We start from the raw sequence: 14,859 nt of genomic DNA on the forward strand, positions 1-14,859 counted from the left end.
GCAGTACTCGGAAAGGAGAGCCGCTAACCTATGTTTACTAGGTATTAGGATAGGGTACTTTGTTTCATCCTTTAAGTTCGACAACTGTAACCTACCCTTACAACACAACAGTCCACCTTCCATATAGAGGCCTAACTGCTTCACAACATTACTTGGTGTGCCCTTTCCAGTGGATAAATAATGGTAATCCTCAGGGTACTCTTCCATTTAAGCTAACTTAATCATTACTGATTCTGCTGTCCTTATTTCCAGCACTGTCAAATAAGCCGGCATTGCCTCATGTGTTCTTTGTCTCCTATCTTTCAGTGTCTTGATAATCTCAATACCCATGCCATCACATGCCTTGTCTTCACATAAGAACCATATCGGTCCCAATTCAATATGGCAGGAAGGGTTACCGATACTGGCAATGACAGGGTCTCTTCGAGGAGACAACCCATGGTGACGTCCCCATCTTCCTCAAATGGACCATTTTCCGGCCACATTTTTTGGTGAAGTAGCCATGTGGGCCCTCCCCACCACAAAGAACTTATTTAGGAAGCATGTGACTTCCCTCTGGATACCATATCACTGGTGTTGTCCTTTGCAGACACATAACGAAATTCAGGATCAGGGACTAATGCTTTTATTTCGTCAATTCTGTTCTGAACATATACAGGCAACAGTTTTTTACGAGACAACCAGTATAGGGTTATCTGGCTATCCGTCCAGAGGTATATGTTCTCTATGCTTAACTCCTCCGCATAGGCCTCAGAAATATACTTGGCGAGACGAACTGCTAACATGACAGCAGTCAGTTCTAAAATTGGTATAGTGAGGGGTTTAATGGGTGCTACTTTGGCCTTTGCCATAGCTAGTCTACTACTTCCCTCACTAACTAAGTAGGCTGCTACACCATAAGCAGTGGTGCTTACGTCACTAAATAGATGCAGCGTGACCTTTTTACTATCAGTGACTTGGCGGGGAAATACAGTACTGGTACTGTTCATCATATCCTCCTATATCCCCTGCCATTCAGCCTCCTTATCTTCCGGTATGGGAACATCCCACCCCATTCAATATGCCATAGATCTTGCACAAATTTTCTAGTACGGATGGTCACCGGCAATAATACTCCCAGAGGGTCAAACACACCTGCAGTTATGCTCAATACCTCACGTTTCGTCAATATTGTGGGTCTGCTTTCGTGTCCCTTCACCTGTAACATATCCATATCAGTTAGCCAATGAATGCCAAGTACTTTTACCTTGTCCTGAACTTCGAAAGCCAAACCCTTTTGGTGGAGTAGCTTCCGCAATTTCACACTGTTTGTTACCCACTCTCTTAAGGACAAATTGGCACTTGAAAATACTCTCAGGGCATCCCAACACAGTTGTTGTAAAGCATCCTCATCTTCCTTGGCTCCTTTCAAATTGTCAATATACAACCCTTTCCTTAATTTATCAATCAAGGCTTTATCCTCCTGAACCACTGATAAATGTTTTTGTATGGTGGCATTCAACAGGAATTGGGAACAAGTGGCTCCAAACAACACTGCCTCGAACCTATATATCATGTAAGGGCTATTTAGATTTAAAGGTTCAACAGGCCAAAGAAATCTAGTGGCATCCTTATCCCTTTCAGATAACCCATCATAAGAAATGCCTTGTCGATGTCACTCCCCAAGCAAAACGATGACACCGAAGTGCAACAACATCTGTGTAAGGTCATTAACCAAAGATGGGCCTGCATGTAAGCAGTTTCAGACTGTATGCCCTCTCATGCTCTCTAGCTGAACAATCAAGCACTACTCTAATTGGTGTTGTTAAGCTATCTTTAGTGACATGATGATGAGCTAGATAGTGTACAGAATGTCCTACCAGACTCTTGTCCTCCACCTTTTCTGTGAATGCTCTTTCTGACTGATCCTGGATGACTTTACTATACTGTTTGCAATAGTTGGGATCCTTTATGAATTTATGCTGCAAACCTCTTAATCTGCCCAAGGCTAACTTAAAATTATCAGGCAACTTATCAACGTTTTCTTTCCACGGTAATTCCACAACATATTGTCCCTGTTCTTTGGAATATTGCACCGTTTCATAGAAGTTACCTAATACCTTCTCTCCCTTCTTAACGGTCTCATTGGGACTAATACCTATGTGATCTAAGTCCCATAGAGCAGTCAGATCCTTGATTTCTGGAGTAGAATTCCTGCCATCAATATTTGCTAACTCCGTTATCGGATCTACTGCCAGTTTCAGAACAGTTACCAGCTCTACATGAGTACCTTCTTCTTCTGACCGATAAGTGCCACTCAGTGTAAAACCATAATTTGTGGGTAACAAAACTATGCCTCCTTCCCTTATATAGCCAGCGAGTACAATGTGATAATAAAAGTCCGGCCCAATCAGCAATTCGACCACATCCCCACTAGTGACACTTGGATCTGCTAACTTGTAGGCCCGAGCCTTCAGATCCCGCACATTATGTTGCAGCCCCTTCCCTGGCTTATAGTTAGGTAGTTCGTCAACAACCACCGCCCTCAACTTGCGTACCTTTCTACGATGGTGGTAAAACAACTCCACGACCTCATACTCATCACTACCCATAGAGCCAGTAAATCCTTGCAGTTGTAAACGTTCCTCTCTCATCTTGTTAACTTTCAAGTTCGCTAAACTTGATCTTAGAATAAAGGTACGTTGTGAGCATTGATCCCTTGTTCTGCTGGCCCGTTTAAGTAACCAATGGGATCTGAATCGTTGGCAACAACACTGCATTATGACTCAAAGCCACAGCCATTGTCATTGTTGGTTCTTGGGTTACTGTTTGTTCATGGGGTTCAGAACGAGCAGTCGGACACAAATAGTTGTAGTGTTTCTGCTGGCAGTATCGACATGGCCTTACTTTGGGATTTGTACAACCCTGACTACCATGATCTGCCGACAAATATCCGACACACAGCTTCAATTGCTTTGCTTTCTTTAATTTTGCCTTCTTTGTTTTATACTTTGTACACTTAGCCCAAAAATGTCCTGGTTTAAAACACAATTTACATCCATTCCTCTGCATAGGTTCAGCGTGTTTCACTTGCTTCACTGCATATGCTGCCGTAGCGGTAGCACCCAAATGTTCCATGGGAGTCTGTCTACTTTCGATATTATATACCTCCGTGTTTAGCACACGAACGTAATCATCTACATCCAACCACTTCTCTTTTAGTTCACGTTTGATCACTTCTGAAAGTGTACTAGGGAGTTTATTAGGGAGCAAAACAGCACAAATTTCACTCACGGTCACTCCCATCGCACGTAGTGATCCTAACGCACATTCAAATGATGCAGAAAAGTCTTTTAGTTCATTCATTTCATGAGTTGGAGGAGGTAAATTACATAATTTTGCAATGTGAGCAGCCTTAATGCGATCTTCTTGACCGTAGGTATTCTTTAAAACTGTGACTGCTGATTCATAACTAGCTGCTACCAAACTGAATCCACTAATAATTTGGAGCGCATCACCACTTAATTGTCCCTTAAGGTATGTAAATTTCTGGATGTCTGTCAGATCTGTTCGGGAGTGCACACTACAGTCAAATAGCTCCCAAAAACCCAGCCACTGAATCGGATCACCATCAAATATTGGCAGTTTCAGAGATGGTAATTTGATTCCCGTTGCTTTCCGACTCTCTGCCTGTTCTTTTACTACCGAGTCCATGGCGGGTAATTCTAGAGCACTCTCTAATTCTATCAAGTGTCTGTTGACCTTATTAACGTATTCCATATCACTGACCACTTCTTCTTCTAGGTCTTTATCAGGATACAATTCATACAACTCCTGATTGTAAGACTCGATCTCAGCGAGGATTTTCTCAACGGTCACTTTCATTCCTTTGATATCATGAACGGTTGCAGCATGTTCTATAAATTCTGTTAAGTTAGTGGTCAGTTTAGTAATGGCTCCCTTTTTGGCTGCTCTAAGCCTCTTTAATGATTTTATTCTATCCATTTTTGTTGTATAGGCAGTTAAGTGAAAGAAGATGACAGCAAGTACAGATTTTAAGTTAAATGTAGTCTTTCTTGGGCAGATTCCAAATAAAAATAAAATGAATTAAAATTAAGCCAAATTTCGATATCAAAATTTTGACAAATAATTTTGGCAAGCTCCTGTAAGGGTAGTGTGTTAGGCAGTCCAGGAGATCAAACCATAAACCCCCTCATAAGGAGCTTGTTGCCCAAGAAAGCAACTGCTCTTTTCAAAAGGCCATCCAACACCCTTTTGTTGCCTGGAGTATCCAGGTGTACCCCATCCCATGACAGGTCAGAGTCATTCATCCCCACGAAGATAAACCGAGCCTTTGCGAAAGGAAAAGTTCTCTTCAGACGCAGGTTCACTCCGTTTCTGGCCCGGATATATTCTTCATAGGCCATACCTCGGAGGTTCGTCCTTTCCTCGATGCCGACAATGAAACAGTGGCCTCCCGTCTCATCCTCAATTTCCTTAGCCAAGGCTTCTGTATCGACGGCCAACTGATTCAAGGCCGTATCTCGGGACAAGTCGTTCCCCCCGACGATCAGAAGTGTTAAATCTGGCTTGTATGTTAGGAGGTCCTGGTATTCTTTACTATCTCTAATTGTGCTGACCTTGGCACCAGGCACCCCAAATTTGTGGACATAAAAGGCTGGAGCACCGTCTGGATACTGCACCGGACAACCTAGTGGGAATCTCTGAACATAGGAATCCCCAAAGAAGGCTACTTTCTTCGAAGGGGACGGATAATATACTGGGGAAGGTTCAAACCCTACCCCGATACCCCCCCAACCACGCGCAGCCTCCCCTGGTGCACCACGCAACATATGGTTGATCGCCGACACAGCACAAACAATGCTCCCGCTCTGAAACCCGCAACCCCCTATTATTTATCACTAGATATACTCCTCGTCACGGCACCAATTTATGTTAGTTATTATTACTGTAGGGGGTCCCTAATTATTAACTAACATAAAGCAAAACAACTCACCATTACAATATACGGTATGTGAATATGGCATTTTGATCAGTACTCAGTATAAATATTCTAGGCTTAATAAATATGCTGAGTATTTAGCTGTGGTGTTGACAGTATTGATAGCAGAGAGATGGCTGATCGTTGTAGAGAGTTTGAGGCACGTATGTTTACTATTTATTGGCAGGTTGAGATTTTTTTTTTTGGGGGGGGGGCCATCACCCTGAAGGGGCATTAGGCCAGAAAGAATCAATAATCATGAAAGCCAAAATAATGATATGAAATATTTGCATCTATTTCATACCAATATTAAGTTATTATTCCTGATTATGAAACAATAAGTAATAAAGAATACATCAGTATACATGGATAGTACCAGGACAAATACTTCCATCTATACATCACATGTAGACTCATTACTATACTACTACAAAATAATCAAATAATTATCAAATTTACGTAAAAAAAAAAACATAAAAAAAACAAATACAAATTTACTGGACCTGAACAAAAGAAAAAATAATACACATTTATATAAATGTAACCTCCTCCTGCTGTTCACAAATCTATAAAAGTGTATTGACATATTTGCATATGGACAAAAACCATACCCCTATAAAATATATATATATATATATATATATATATATATATATATATATATATATATATATATATATATATATATATATATAATAAATAAGGAAACCACAGCCAAGTTCATAAAATAAATCACAACTCTCTGGGTAATCTGGTCTCTTTCAGGAAAGTCATCAATTTATTAGTCACACCAACGTCCCCATCACCCAAGACAGAATCAAGTGTGAAAGGGAGCGCATTTGTCCTACAGTAGGCAGCCAGAGAGGTACGTTCCCCAGCATACCTACTGCAGTACAAAAGGATGTGACTAATAGATAACACCGCATCACAGATGGTACAACGCGGTGGAAATTGTCTTAATATATGGTAACATATGTGTTAGTTATTAGGGTGGAATTCATGCGGAGGCGGGCTAAAGCGACCTCCTCCCGTCTGTTTCCTCATGAGGAACTGGACCAATCACATATGGTCCTTTTGACTGATGGAATTGCCAGGTCGGTCCACTGACTTTGCCACAGAAGATTAATTGATTTCTTTCCGAAAGAGAGACTAGACTGTAGCTCACGAGGAACGTCCCAAGTCTCCTCGAGTTCTACAGCTGATTTAGCTAGTACGTCACCCTGCTCATTGCCGTAAATACCGCAATGACCAGGCACCCAGATCAGAGTGAAGGACTTAGCACGTGTATGCAGCTTATTGATAATGCGGCCCAGGACCTCATGTGAATCAGTCCTACATGAATGAATTGCCTGAAGGGCTGACTTAGAGTCCGAAAAAATGACAAAACAGTTGTGATCTGAATGCAAAGTAAAGTCTGTAGCTTGATCTATGGCAAATAATTCAGCACTGAATACAGACGTATGGGGGGGCAAGCGAAAACGGATGCGACACTCCACAGACCACATACTCGCACCCACACATTCATCCATCTTAGAGCCATCGGTGTACAAGTGGAATGACGCTAGGTGTCTAATGAGGATCATCCGGAACAACTGTCGTACCTCCACCTCCGGCGCCTTGTACTTTGCAACGGGAAGCCAGTCAGTGTTGAATGTGGTGGCAAGTGACTCCCAGGGCGCTATTTTTGATGTTAAAACCTGATCCCCATTAGAAAGGTCGTACCCTAACGCCTCACAGAGGAAGTGAAGCCTCACAGCCACCGGCTTGAGGGTCTCATACAGCAGGTATTCCCACTGTAGGAGGATCTGACAGGTCGGAAGGCCAAGTGAGCGTTTACGATGGGTGGTGATACCATAAGAAAATAACAGGTGGTCACGTCGTAGACGGAGGGGAGGCACATTAGCCTCCACTTCCGACCGCTCCACACGAGTACATCGAAGGGCTCCGAGACATTTTTTTTTTTTTTTTTTTATATGTCCGACTCTGAGCATAGGCTTCACAGCCTGCTCTCAAGGCCCAGTAGTCCTCCTACATACCATACACCTCTCCACATGTCACCACTTCGGCGCTAACACCCATCGTCCATATTGAATACATGCTAGGGCTGTCTCATACAGGACTGGTGTATTGGTATTAGAGGGGGTACTTTTATGACATGTCGGCGGGTCTTCTGGTAGATCAAGAAAGTCTGCTTTTATGAAATTCAAATCCTTAAACTGTTCCCTGCCCCAGCCAGGATTCGAACCTGGGTCCATCAGGACTGCAGGCCGCCTCTCTACCGATTCAGCCACCGCCTCCCCCAGCATACGTTCTGAAGCACATCTAGTCTACGGAGGACAGCATCCGATGCCGACCCATACACCTGTGAGCCATAGTCAAGCTTAGAACGGACAAGGGACTTATGCACCATCAATTAAGACGTTCTGTCTGCTCCCCACGATTTACCAGAGAGAAACTTAAGGACGTTTACTTTTTTACTACAAGAAGCAAGCAAATGATTAATGTGTGTTCTCCAACTGAGTCTACTGTCAAAATGTAGACCCAGGAATCTGACTGAATTTTGAAAAGGTATCGGCTGATTATCTAAAGTTAAATGGAAAGGAGGTACGTTAAGTTTACAAGTAAAAACAACACCGACACACTTAGGGACGGAAAATTTAAATCCCCACTCCAGGGCCCAATGCTGAACAGATTCAAGTGCTAGTTGAATCTGCTGTGCCGAGGATTGTACATTGCAGGAAGAGTGCCACACTGCACAATCATCAGCATAGAGTGAGTGTCTAATCGTCCTGGGGACGGAAGCGGATGACAGAATGTCATTAATGGCAACGCTGAACAAAGTAGGGCTAAGCACACTTCCTTGTGGTACCCCGTTCTCTTGGACAAATATGTCCGAAGTTACGTTACAGGGTAACCTGACAGAAAACATTCTGTCAGTAAGGAAGTTCTGAAGGAAAATGGGCAAATTACCTCTTAAACCATAAGCCTAGAGTTTACGTAGTATTCCGTTTCGCCAGGTCATATCATAAGCCTTATGAATATCCAGAAAAATTCCTATCATGAATTCGCGATTGGCAAAAGCCTCGGCTATGCAATGCTCCAGGTGCACTAAATGATCGAGAGTGGACCTGTATTTACGGAATCCACTCTGTTGATCATTTAACACACCCTTCGACTCTAAAACAAAAAGAAACCTTTTATTAACCATACGTTCAAAGACCTTACATAGACAGTCAGTTAGCACAATAGGTCGAAACGAGCTGGGACTCGTAAGGCGACCGTCTCGGCGAGGTATCGGTAAGACGTGCGCGTAGTGCCATGAGTTTGGGAACGTGCGAGACGCCCAAATCTCATTGTACACCGCTAACAGCTTACTCAGGTTGGCCTGAGTAAGATGCTGGATCATACCGTACGTAATGGTGGATGGGCTGGGACTGGAGCCTTTACAGGATTTAAGGGCAAGGAGAAGTTCATCTAACGTAAATTCGGAGGTGTAGCTGGTCTCTCCGTCTTCCGTGGCAAAGTCTAAGTGTTGCAGCTCAGCCGTATGCTTATGGTGGAGAAAGCAAGGATAATAGTTGGCTGAGCTGCTTACCTGGGCAAAATGGTCGGCAATAGTATTGGCAATATCCACGGGATCGTCAATGGCATTCCCGGCCACCTCAAGTGTGGTGATTGGTGACTGGGTGTACTTGTTGTTTAGTACATTTATGGTGGACCAGACCTGACTTAGTGGGGTGGAGCAATTCACCATGGACACAAAACTACGCCAGTTAGTCCGTTTTGCCACTTTAATTGTCCTCCTTGCCTCAGCCTTAGTTGCTTTGTAGGCAATAAAGTTTGATTCTGTTGGCTGTTTCTCAAAAATCCTGTATCTCCTATTGTGCTTTGTGAGTGCTTGTCGGCAATCTGGTGTCCACCACAAAACTCTACGCTTGTTTGGAATTGTAGATGTCTTGGGAATAGCAGCCTCAGCTGCGTGTATAATGGAAGTCTGTAGGTGTGAAACTTTCTCTTCAATGTTATCTCCTGATATATCTAGATTGACGACCCATGAGTAGTGCCCCCAATCTGCTTTCTTAAAGTTAAATTTAGGTGGTGGAGGAGGCCGAGAATCGTCGCGTGCATAAGAAAGATTGGTAAATGATCGCTACCCATCGAGTCGTCATATGGGTCCCAAGAGATGTTAGTGTGTATATCAGATGACAAGGACAGATCTATACATGACATGTTACCAGTGCGGTCATCTACACGAGTCGCTCTACCATTGTTTAAAAGACAGAGGTTTGACTGCAGTATGAGGTCGGCTACTTGCTCCCCCCTGCCATCACTCCTCAAGCTTCCCCATTGACAGTGATGGGCGTTAAAATCGCCTAAAATTAATTTATGACCAGGAAGTTGATGGCTTAGTGAAGTGAAAGCATCACCATCAATGGGACCACGGGGAGGACAGTAGATAGAACAAATAGACAGATATGTGTTATTAAATTTTACTCTGCACGCGACAGCTTCAAGAGTAGAACTTAGAATTACTTCCGTTTGTGGGTGTGATTTGTGGGTGTATATGGCGACTCCATGACCATTATATCTTCTATACGAATGGTATTGTTTGAACTGTGGAGGATCTGGGTGATCCACCAAGCGCGTCTCATGTAAACAAACAACGTCTGGCCTGTGTATAGATAGCAAAATTGCTATATTGTGGAATTTATTCCCAGGAGTCCTACAATTCCACTGTAACACAGTGAATGTGGCGGTTTAAGATTTACGAGAGAGGCCAGTGTGCTTAGCTTTTTATACAGCCCGCCGCCAGGCGAGTGGCTACCGGGGGACCTATCCCGGTGCTTACTAATGGAAACCTCCAACATTGATCATTAATAACTAGGCTCCCAGAGCTTCCCGAGGAAGAACTAAACTTTTTCTTCCTCGCTGGACCAGGAGCAGGAAGGACATGAGGACGTGGCTGTTTTGAAAGGGTGGTCATATTACTCTTACTAGAGTTGTCAGGCTTCTGTTTAGGCTTTACTGACTGAGAGGCAGCAGCAGCCTGAGAGTAGGAAGTTGCAGTGGGGATGTCAGTTTGAGAGTTGGATTGGACAAGAGGCTGAAATGGAGAGGTAGAGTGTGAGGCAAGAGGAACAGGTTCAGGGTCAGTCTGTGTTTCAACAGAGAACATCACGGGACGGGACATTACCGCCGAAGCATAGGACCTATTCGGCGTGGGAGTTGCATGCACCTTTTTCCTAGCTTCGTAGTAGTTGCTTTCACTGCACAGACCTCCTTCTCCTCCTTCCACTTGGGACAATCCCTAGAGGAAGTGGAGTGTGCGCTCTTGCAGTGAAAACAACGTACCGTCTCCGATGTGCAGTGTTCAGCATCATGTCCCTGTGTTGCACATTTGCCACACACTGACTGGGAAGCCTGACAAGTCTTGTCACCGTGCCCATATAATTGACACCTTAAGCAACGAAGTGGATTGGGGATATAAGGCCTTACGTTAACAATTTCGTAGCCAATTTTGACATGGTCTGGGAGTGAAACTTTGCCAGAAGTCAAGACAATAGTAGCAGTCTTCGTCCTCACGCCTTCGGAATATCTAGTAATAAACCGGGGACCGATTACATCCTGTTGAGCAAGTTCCCGTATGATCTCGTCCTCATCCATAACCATGAGATCCCTGCAGGTGATAACACCTTTGCAGGAATTCATGGAATACGGGATCCTCGGCTCGACATCATATTCGTGGAACTTACGCAGTTTCATTAAGTCTTTAACCTGGGATGTGTTTACAGTTTTGATAAGGTCTCCATTACCAAGTTTTTTTACTTGTTCCACCTCCCCAGCACAGTAATCAATCGCTTTCTTGATGATGAAAGGATTGATACTGCTCAAGGAAGTGGAACCGAGGGCATGGAGAGTCACAAACTGTGCATTATGTACAGGAATGTCAAGGGTGGTTCGAGTCTGGGGCCAGTCTGTCTGAAGGCTGTCAGTCTGTGGTTCAGTCGGGGGTCGGTCAGGACCGCCTCCCCCCCCTGAAGGGGGGGGAGGCAGTAGGGGCGTCCGACATAGTACCACTCCTCCCTAACGGGGGAAGTAGGAAGGAGGAGAGAAAACGACCAAGGGACAATCAACCTGGGACCAAACACCTATGTCTGAGGTTGCCCTCTCAAACCACTCCAAGGAGGCCCGACCGTGTCAATTCACGCCCCAGAGCGATCAGTGGGGGGGACCCTCCGTGGGCGATAAGCAAAGGTAAACTCAGAAAAAGACACAAACACCTATTGTGTCTCTAATAGGGAGGGGAGGAAAATGAGTACTATCTAGCCTAACTTTATTCAAAAAACACCCTAGTGGCTGAAAAAAAACAAAAGCTAATGCAAGGCAGCCCTATGCTGGAGGAGAGCTAGAAAACACGTCCACACTCTCCGCGACCATGCAAAAAAGTGGTTGAGAACTGTATAGTCTGGTGGCAAGGAGAGAACTAGTCAGCTTCGAGCAGCTTCGTGCACGAAGTAAATCAAATGAAACTTAACATTACTAAATAATTATATAACAAAATACGTTGTTTTCTCCATGACCAGATTTATCTCTAGCGATAAATAATATCTTACCCAATTTATGCAGTACAGGAAATTATTTACAAAAAATGTGCTGTCGTGGGCGGGAATATTCAAACCCGAAATCCACGACATCCCGGTCAAGAGCGTAAAAATCATTGTATACACGCGTGTAATGTATGTCTCTCCAACATATAAAGAAGCTCGTGTTATGTCTGGGATAGATTAAAACTGCTCTGTCACTTGTTGAGTTGCATGGGGCTGTTAAGTTATCCTAATATGTTGTGATTGAAATTTATCCTCCCATAATGGATTTACCTGTTTCGGCAATATATATATATATATATATATATATATATATATATATATATATATATATATATATATATATATATATATATATATATATATATATATATATATATATATATATATCACGTCGTGTTGCAGTGACATCAGTGCCTGACTTCTGTCTAGAGGTCTGGGGTTCGATTCCCGGTCAAGAGCGTAAAAAACATTTGTAAACACGCGTGTAATGTGTGTCTCTCCAAAATATACAGACGCTTGTGTTGTGTGTGGGATACACTAAAACTGCTCTGTCACTTGCCGAGTTGCGTGGGGCTGTGAAATAATCCTGTGTTGTGACTGAAATATATCCTCCCATAATGGATAAACCTGGTTCATTAAAAAAAAAAAAAATCATGTATCACAGCTTTTATCACGGCGTGGTGTTGTGGCATCAGTGCCTGACTTCTATCCAGAGGTCTGGGGTTCGATTCCTGGTCAAGAGAGTAAACCCCATATATATATATATATATATATATATATATATATATATATATATATATATATGCTGACACCTCACTTCATTGTGAAGAGATGTATGCTAATTAAGCACAGGGGAAATGAAAATAAGTTAAAATAGTAAGTACTTTGTTATATTACATCTTGAGATAGAGTGACATAGAGACATGAGGGTGGAGATTTTATAAACACACTTGCAGCATGGAGGGGCACACATGATCGTCGTGATCATGCTGGCAGTTATGAAATTATTTTGCACTTGTAGGTCTTAATGTCAGATTCTGCCATAAGACTATTTTTTTTTTTTTTTCAATACCAAACCCAACAGTTGTGCTCTTTGAGGTGTTGCTTTAAAACTTTTTTTTTTTTATCTTATAATATTTCCTGACTGCCTTTGAGATAGACGCCTTTACCATATAGCTGACAGGTGGATCCTGTCGTCACGAGGGAGATAGGGTACACCTGGCCAGGCTGAGATGTGAGCATCATCCAGCCCTCCTAAGCTACCAGAAAAGGCTGGATGACTCCGTCGCTGATGCCTGTCCAAGATGTAACACAGCACCCCATACTATTAAGCACATTATGGAAGACTGCATTGCACCAATCACCTACGCCAGCAACACAACATACACTCTTTGAGAGCTCTGTGGGAAAGCCCGGTCCCGGCCGTGGCCTTCCTAAGAGACTCGGGGCTGTTCAGCCAGACTGCCTAGGGATCAACAACAACAACAACTACTACTACTACTACTACTACTACTATTACTACTACCATATAGCTCTTTATTATCACAGGATACTGGTATGCTATATGGTAATGGTGTCTAGGTCAAAGTAGCCTTGGTATAATATTATATATTAAAAAGGTTAAAAAACGAGACTTCAAAGAGGCAGGGGATTGGCTTTGGCATCAAAATAATCTTTATAACATGCTCGAGCCCCAACTTAATGCCTACTATATAATACTGTAGGTTTGTTGGGGCACCCATCATGCACCTGCTTGATGTTATGCTGCGCACTTCTTCCTTCATCTCTAGCATTCTATTTTTATGTCTGCCTTCCTGTCTTCTTACTTCTCCCGTTCTTTCCTGTCGCTTTCTATTACTCTTCTTTACACTACACGTGGCTCTGCACTTAATGACAAGCCTAATGGTTTCCTGTAAACCAGGAAACCATTAACAATGTTGGGTGCCTACCAGATAACCAGATAACGTGTTGATGTGGAGCCTGCTATTGTACCTATCAACGTGGTGGAGAGACGCAGGTGCGGTATCGCACCAGGAACTAAACCTCCACTCTTTTTCCCCGTGTCTCACTGCCGCCAGGTGCTTTACATTGCAAGGAAACATCGGTGCATGACACGGGATGGCTCAGCAGCGGTTGTTACTTGCCTGATGCTGATGTGTCTACTCAGCCAGACATGCTGTGGTTTATCAACAACAACAACAATGTGAGGTGTGGGTCCATCAGGATTTCAGGTGATCTTAAAAATTCAGTATTCCCAATGGACTGTTTATTGAGGAGCTTAAATGTTACAACTACGGAGTGTAGCTGATCTCTGACTTTCATACAATATTTCAGGGTGCAGGTAGAGAGTTTCCTTTGTGTGTTGCCCAGTGTCACCCCTAGGCTGTTTACAGAAGGTCTGCTGTTCTCAGCCTAATGCACAGATGGGTCAGCGTGAATCATCCGCCAGGTGCTATTAACTGCAATGAATCATCGGTTCACGGCTCGGGACGGCTCTGCAAGGGTTGTTACTTGCCTGATCCTGACGAGTCTGCTTGGCCAGACATGTCAAGGTTTATCAACAACAACAAAAACGTCCATTACATACTTCTTTATCAATTTTCGGTGTTTTGATCCACAGCTGAGGTAAACTCGACAGAGATGACAGTTTTACCCCGGCTATAATGTTTACCTGGTAAGCCGAAAAGTCCTCATGTGTATAGCAACTTAGAGACAATGATTTTCTTAACTGAGAAATCATACATTTAGACGTGGTTAAAATAAAAAATAGGCTTTATCACAGAGACAACGGCCAGTATAGCACCACTGTCGGCCCAGTGAAGCAGTGATGCTTTTCTCCCACAGTCCCTCACACTTTTGCCCGCCGTGCGAACCACCACATGTACGGTACACCTTCGATACCACCACACCAAGAATCCATCTTACAGAACGCACGCAGTTGATCTCGCTGCCTGTTGAGTTGTCCCTTTATTTCCACCGTATTTATCTGTGTGTGTGTGCGTGTGCAGCTCTCTCTCTCTCTCTCTCTCTCTCTCTCTCTCTTACACACACACACACACACACATACACATATTTTTCTCAGAAAAGACACAAGAATCATTGTCACACACACACACACACACACACACACACACACACACAGAGTTGAGGATGGTATTGTAATGAATCTGGTGGTGTGGGTGTGAGTGAGAGTGGCAAACAGTGTTCAGGCTATATTTAGTGCCTATGCCAGGTTGCACTCCAGCATTTGGCTTCCATCAACACCTGCCG

The 14,859-nt window shown here is 43.4% G+C and overlaps 1 protein-coding gene across 1 annotated transcript; it reads right to left on the bottom strand.

The window, feature by feature from the left end:
- Nucleotides 1-533: 533 nt before the first annotated feature.
- LOC145398668 (uncharacterized) lies at nt 534-2,633 on the bottom strand. The gene is made up of 2 exons (XM_080271473.1): nt 2,093-2,633; nt 534-799 (listed from the first exon to the last, which is right to left on the bottom strand). The coding sequence occupies exons 1-2, from the start codon at nt 2,631-2,633 to the stop codon at nt 534-536; spliced, it is 807 nt and encodes a 268-aa protein (XP_080127599.1).
- Nucleotides 2,634-14,859: the final 12,226 nt, after the last annotated feature.

This window comes from Coenobita brevimanus, chromosome 46, assembly GCF_032717465.1.
Source record: "Coenobita brevimanus isolate Jiangsu-jjx chromosome 46, ASM3271746v2, whole genome shotgun sequence".
Taxonomy (NCBI): Eukaryota; Metazoa; Arthropoda; class Malacostraca; order Decapoda; family Coenobitidae; genus Coenobita; species Coenobita brevimanus.

Bases quoted from the DNA above. Each gene is read 5' to 3' on its own strand.
- LOC145398668 (XM_080271473.1), bottom strand. From the start codon at position 2,633: ATGAGAGAGGAACGTTTACAACTGCAAGGATTTACTGGCTCTATGGGT. The intron at 800-2,092 runs GTAACTTCTATG...TACCAATTTTAG, and splicing joins GAAGGGAGAGAAGGTATTAG to AACTGACTGCTGTCATGTTA.